Genomic DNA, 5,855 nt, shown 5'->3' on the forward strand with positions numbered 1-5,855 from the left:
AGGAGGTCCCGCTCAAGGAGGTCCCGCCCAAGGAGGGTGGAACAGCCGGTCCAACGTCGGCGGTGGAGCTCCACCTCCCAGGAATCAGAACCAAAGTTCGGGCTGGACATCCGGCCCGATTCCCGAAGTCCCCGGAGCCGCGGTGGACTCCCTGGAGCCCAGCGGCTGGGAAGAGCCCTCCCCTCAGTCCATCAGCCGCAAGATGGAGATCGACGACGGCACGTCAGCCTGGGGAGACCCGACCCGCTACAAAAGCAAGAATGTGAATCTGTGGGACAAAAAGAATGCTACGCCTGGTCAGCAGGCCCCCCCACCATCCATCCAACAACAACAACAACAACAACAACAACCACCACCACCCAGAAGGCAGCAGGGGATGCAGCACAGCAGGGACGTAAACCCTGGCAATACTGCAGCAGGTAACAACAACATGAACTATTACCAACCAAAACCAAAGTATCATCAGAAGAACACATTTAAATAGCTATCTTTCTTCTGTATACAGTTGTTTGTAAAAAAAAAAACGTTCACTTGTTGTCAAAAGCAACGTAATAAATACACTGAATAGATATATACTATAAGGCTAATAGATGGAAGATTGATAACAAAATAACTAATCAACATAACATGGGTGATTGACCAACACGTCTCTTTATCTCACAAATGCTGAACGTGATTAAAACTAGTCCTTACATAGTCACGGCACAGTGTTAGTAGACAACATTAGCTTGCTATCAAGTCAGCTCGTTTACCCCTATTCTTAAAGGGGACCTATCATGAAAAATGCACTTTTGTACGTCTTTTATACATGAACATGTGTTTCAGGGAACTCACCAAGTGTCAGAAAATACAACCCTCTCTCTTTTCCTCCATACCCAAATCTCTAAAAAAAAGGGGCTGCAACAGATTTGATACATGTGGATTCTGATTTGCACCTCTATGATGTCACAGAGGTGCACTCCGCCTGTATGGTCAACTCTCCACCTATCAGGGGAATGAGAGGTTGCCGTAGCATGGCAACAGCATAGCAACAGCATGGCAATAGCATAGTAACATGACGCTTGTGCCGCGGGGGTCAGCTTCAGCTCATGCAAAGACAGAGCTGTAGTGAGGCAAAATGAGGCATGGCTAAAATGTATGATCTGTTTGGTATTTTGAAAAATAAAACTTATAAATATAGGTATGACCCTACAATATATTATTCAAATATAGCATGATAGGTCCCCTTTAATGTGTCTCTAATTTCCCCAATCTCCAGGTCCAGGCATGTGGGGAGGAGGTTCACAGTCTGCGGATAACGGTGCGAATACCTGGGGTCAGTCGTCGGATGCATCGTCGGGCTGGGGGGAACCAGAGGAACCCAGCAAATCTTCTGGCTGGGGGAACCCTTCACCTAACCCTGGCAAACCTGGTAAGAAGTGAAAAAAATTATCGTTTTTGAGACGGGATGCTCAAATTAATAAAGTATTTTTTAAATTAATCATGGTTTCAGCATTTTAAAACCACAACATTTCACAATCTAGCAATGACTGCCGACAGTGTTTTTACCATCTGATTTGGTTTTTCCTCAGGCAACAAGTCCATGGAGGGCTGGGGAGGGAAGGGAGAGAGCTCTGTTGCAGCTTCCCGTCACCCCAGCTGGGACGAGGAGGACGATGGAGGGGGAGGAGTCTGGAACAGCAGCGGCTCCCAAGGGAACAACTCCTCCTATAACTCTGGAGGCTGGGGTCAGAGTCACGGAGGAAAGAGGGGCAACATGAAGGTAGGGGAAAAGGAGACTTGAGGGAAAACGCACAAACAAGTTTACGTGGTTTGGTTCATTGTATTAGGACAAATATGATTACCTTTATTTAAAGGTGGGGTAAGTAATTCACTTCAGAAACACTAATTGTTATATTCCATGGAATGCTCTTAACATCCCGATAGCAATGAATATATTAAATGCTTTGACAATAAATACATAAAAAATGTCATCTGTGGAAGCCGTGGCGCTGTAAAAAGCATGACCAATCATCTGAGCCGGCCCGGCTAAAATAACTGGATGGCCTACCTGCCTGTCAGCCTTCCATCTGTGCACAAACTTATCTCGTGCCCTCATTGGTCATGTGCGCGTTCGTGTGTGTTGGAGGAGGGGCTCTGTAAGGAAGTCTGAAGGAAGGGGCAGATTTTTTCCGGTTGTGTATTTTCAAATTCTAGCGCACTCAAGCTTGTTTCTCCATTCTTACCTACCCCACCTTTAAGTGATCTTCTTCAGATTAGATTAGATATACTTAATTCATCCCAAATTGGGAGATTGTTTTGTCAGCGCAGGAGAAAGTAAACAGGTTTCACATAATACCTTTTTGACTGAGAGTAACATGTGAATTTATTTTCTCCTACAGAGCGGAGGAGGGGACAGCTGGATGAACCCAGTGTCACGTCAGTTTTCAAACATGGGTCTTATGGTAAGATCTTACTCATCTTGAAGAACTCACTTTTTAGTGCTTAATCATTTGTAATTTTTGAGTGCATACCAACACAAAAGCAAACAATGGGGCACTTTCAACCTTGCAACAACAGCACACCATTTTTCAAGCAAGCCAATCAGAGCAGACAAAAAAACTGGCGCTAAAACACACCGTTTCAAAAAGAGGGTGACTCAATAAGTCAATGCAAATACACGTATACTAGTCGAAACCTAAAGTACAATGAATAAACTGAAAATGATATTTACCCTTTTATACATCCATTTATTGAAAACAGCAATTCTGTCTTGACATTTCACCTAAATATATTTTCTGTCATCCTGCTGCGTTTTCAGTGAGGTCTCTGCTTCTGTCCCACGAACCAGTATGTTTACCACTTTGTTGTTTCTCAGGGTGATGACCCAAGTCTGGACAAAAAGATGGAAGGAGACAAGAGAGGAATGACTGATTACAACGGAGAGATGCGGAGGGGAGGAAGAGGAGGAGGAGGCTACCGCATGCCTAGTTCCAAAGACATGGGTCCCGTTGACATGGGGCCCTATGGTGAAAAGGTAAGCGTGCTATATGAGTGGGACCTGGAGGATTTAAGTGAAGACATTACTATGACACAAGCTACATTCATTTTTGTGTTTACATTGCCCTCCAGATGGGTGGCCATGGGGGGTATGTCGGCAGCGGCGGGGGGATGCCTCCACCTCGAGGGATGCACCAGCCTGGCATGCATCCCATGAACCCCTCCCAGGGTTTACGTGCTCAAGTGCCTCATCAGTACCTGTCTGCTCAGGTTCGTTGTTTCTGATTTCATTGGTTGTGATGAAAAAAGATTTAGGATTGAATGACGGTCTCCTAGGACTGCACGATTTGTGGAAATAATCTAATTGCTATTTTTCTGACAGATATTGCGATTCGATTTGCGATATTTGTTTTTAAGCGACCCAACTGAAGTTTATTGTAAAATGCGGCCATATCTCCGGCTAGGAATGTCGTTTCAACGTGCTCCCGTCTCTTGCTAGAGACGGGAGCACGTTGAAACGACATTCCTAGCCGGAGATATGGCCGCATTTTACAATAAACTTCAGTTGGGTCGCTTAAAAACAAATATCGCAAATCGNAGTAAAGCAAGTTCATAATTAGATAGACATTGTGAGGTATTTATTTTCGGTACAGTTTATGTTGAAACCGTTAGAGAGAGTGGCACACTTGTTAGCCTGTTCCATTCTTCTTCGTTTTCCGAAGCCGTGGCTTGGAAGTATACTTGCTTCGTTTCTGAAGGAAGTGACTTGGAAGTACGCGACTACCAAGTCAGCATCCTCGAGATTGAGAAACGGCCTGAGTTTCAATGGATGTTTCCTTCTGCACTTTTTCTCTCACGACAACAGGGCATGTTTGGTGAGGGAAATAATATTGAAGCTGTTGTTGGCCTGTGGAAAAATGTACTCATAAGAAATGACTTCGGGAAAGCTGCAGATAGAGCCATAAGAAATGAATGCAACTGATTATTTAATGTTTCATGTTGTTTTTATAGGCAATAATTTAAGCTGTGTTAGTTCCAGGTTTAATATGTGCAATAAGTTCATTTCAATAAGTTCTGCAATAAACATTGAACCAGTCCGGCCCTCGACTAGTACCCATTTTTAAATGTTGGCCGAGTGTGTATTTGAGTTTGACACCCCTGCGCTAACTAGTCAAAGGTAATGTAATGTTCAAAGACTTTGCCCTCCAGTATAATCTTTTATGAGAAAGCCACCACCAGTTTATACATATTCAAAGTTAGTGTGGTGAAAGGCAGTTCATCTTTTACAATAGAAATGTATCTGTATCCATGGCCAAAAAGGGGAAACATTTACTGAAAAAAAACACGATATTGGCTGGAAATAATGCAACCGGTGCATCCCTATATGACAGTGTATGATAGGGTGTAGAACATGGTGGTGCTCACCTGCTGGGGGTCAGGCTGCTGCCGGAGAGGCTGAGGCTGGGGCTGGGGGAACTTCCTCTGGTTCTGCAGGAGCTGCTGCTGCTGCTGCTGCTGCTGTTGCTGTTGGAGCAGGAGCTGACAAGCCTGATGTTAGACATGTTTAGAGATGGAAGTAAACAAAGAGGCGCTCACATACACACACTGAGTCATTAGAGGGTGGGTTTATTACAAGTGTGATGAAGCATTACATGAATTAGCAATCTACGGATCTGTCACATACCAGATGGAACTGCTGCATGTGGGGGTAAATGTTGCCGAGCATTGCTAGCTGCTGCGGGGAAATCTGGGGAGGGAACCCTCCTCCGCCAACACCGCCGACCCCTCCGACACTTCCCACGCCTCCGACACCTCCTACTCCTCCAACCGCGCTGCCACCAGGAGAGGGCATCTGCTTCAGCATGGGACCCGGCACCTGCAGGTCACAGGAAGGAAGTTCTTAATCTACAGACACTTGGTGGAGGATTTATGAGGACAATCTATTTATGGAGATCTGACAAAATACCTTTTTATCTACAGTTCAAATGTGTGAAAGTGGCATCAAAACTATTGACTGGAAGAAATAACCCGTCACACTGTGCAGTCTAGGTGGAGATAAGTGCTCTGAACATGAATGAAGTTCTAAATATATACTTCTCTCGTATATATATATATCTATTCATATTTTTCTAGTATTTATATGTGTTGATATGAATGATTTTGAAGTACTGCAAAATCACAGACCTGTGTTTTTTTAGTTATCTTTACATTGTGTTAATGGTTTCTTTTTGGAAGACTACTGGATGGTTTAATAATGTCCTGATTTAAAATAAAAAAACATCTCACATAAAAATGAAAAGAAGTTAATGTCTTGACACTGTGTTGATCACCACTTTATTGCCAGACAAGGTAATAAATAGCAATGCGATCCGGCAGTAATACTAGCATTATTAAATTAGTAATGAAACTTGTAACAGTGGCAGGAGTAGGGATGAACGATTCATCGATTTTAAATCGCAAAGCCTGCGAGTTTTCCTTGTTTTTTTCTTCTTGTGTGTCAGTCATCCACACCAATCAGAAGTGCTGTGCTCCACATGTACCAGCCATTGTTAACCAATCAGAAGTGGCCCATGATAGAAGGTGATAGACAGATTGATCCAATAACCTGCCAAGTATTTTTGAAACACTTTTCCAAATGGCTTCCAATGGAGCTCTCCTAGATGGTTTGGTGAAACCATCTGAGTCAGGTTAGTAATGCTCCATCACATGTTTCTATTACAGGGTGAATCTTAAACTGAAGCTTGACTTTAAAGCAACCCAACGGGAGTTTCATGTAAGTTTAGTTCTTTCACTCGTAGCTCGGGCTGCGGGGGTGCTAGAGACGGGAGCACGTTGAAACGACATTCCTAGCCGGAGATATGTTGACTTCAATAACA

General features: G+C 43.8%; 2 protein-coding genes across 2 annotated transcripts; one reads left to right on the forward strand and one right to left on the reverse strand.

Annotated features, from left to right (window-relative positions):
* Positions 1–6: 6 nt before the first annotated feature.
* LOC104945147 (trinucleotide repeat-containing gene 6B protein-like) lies at positions 7–3,264 on the forward strand. The gene is made up of 6 exons (XM_010770773.1): positions 7–419; positions 1,259–1,411; positions 1,572–1,762; positions 2,382–2,444; positions 2,858–3,016; positions 3,112–3,264. The coding sequence occupies exons 1-6, from the start codon at positions 203–205 to the stop codon at positions 3,262–3,264; spliced, it is 936 nt and encodes a 311-aa protein (XP_010769075.1). The 5' UTR covers positions 7–202.
* A 1,080-nt stretch (positions 3,265–4,344) lies between these two features.
* LOC104945145 (mediator of RNA polymerase II transcription subunit 19-like) lies at positions 4,345–4,870 on the reverse strand. The gene is made up of 2 exons (XM_010770772.1): positions 4,664–4,870; positions 4,345–4,527 (listed from the first exon to the last, which is right to left on the reverse strand). The coding sequence occupies exons 1-2, from the start codon at positions 4,841–4,843 to the stop codon at positions 4,360–4,362; spliced, it is 348 nt and encodes a 115-aa protein (XP_010769074.1). The 5' UTR covers positions 4,844–4,870; the 3' UTR covers positions 4,345–4,359.
* Positions 4,871–5,855: the final 985 nt, after the last annotated feature.

This window comes from Notothenia coriiceps, unplaced genomic scaffold (genome assembly GCF_000735185.1).
Source record: "Notothenia coriiceps isolate Sejong01 unplaced genomic scaffold, NC01 NC01_scaffold00009199, whole genome shotgun sequence".
NCBI classification, from domain to species: domain Eukaryota; kingdom Metazoa; phylum Chordata; class Actinopteri; order Perciformes; family Nototheniidae; genus Notothenia; species Notothenia coriiceps.

Coding starts and splice junctions, on each gene's coding strand:
- LOC104945147 (XM_010770773.1), top strand. CDS start 203: ATGGAGATCGACGACGGCACGTCAGCCTGGGGAGACCCGACCCGCTAC. Junction 1,412..1,571: donor ACCTAACCCTGGCAAACCTG/GTAAGAAGTGAA, acceptor GTTTTTCCTCAG/GCAACAAGTCCATGGAGGGC. Junction 2,445..2,857: donor TTTCAAACATGGGTCTTATG/GTAAGATCTTAC, acceptor GTTGTTTCTCAG/GGTGATGACCCAAGTCTGGA.
- LOC104945145 (XM_010770772.1), bottom strand. CDS start 4,843: ATGCTGAAGCAGATGCCCTCTCCTGGTGGCAGCGCGGTTGGAGGAGTA. Junction 4,528..4,663: donor ACATGCAGCAGTTCCATCTG/GTATGTGACAGA, acceptor GTCTAACATCAG/GCTTGTCAGCTCCTGCTCCA.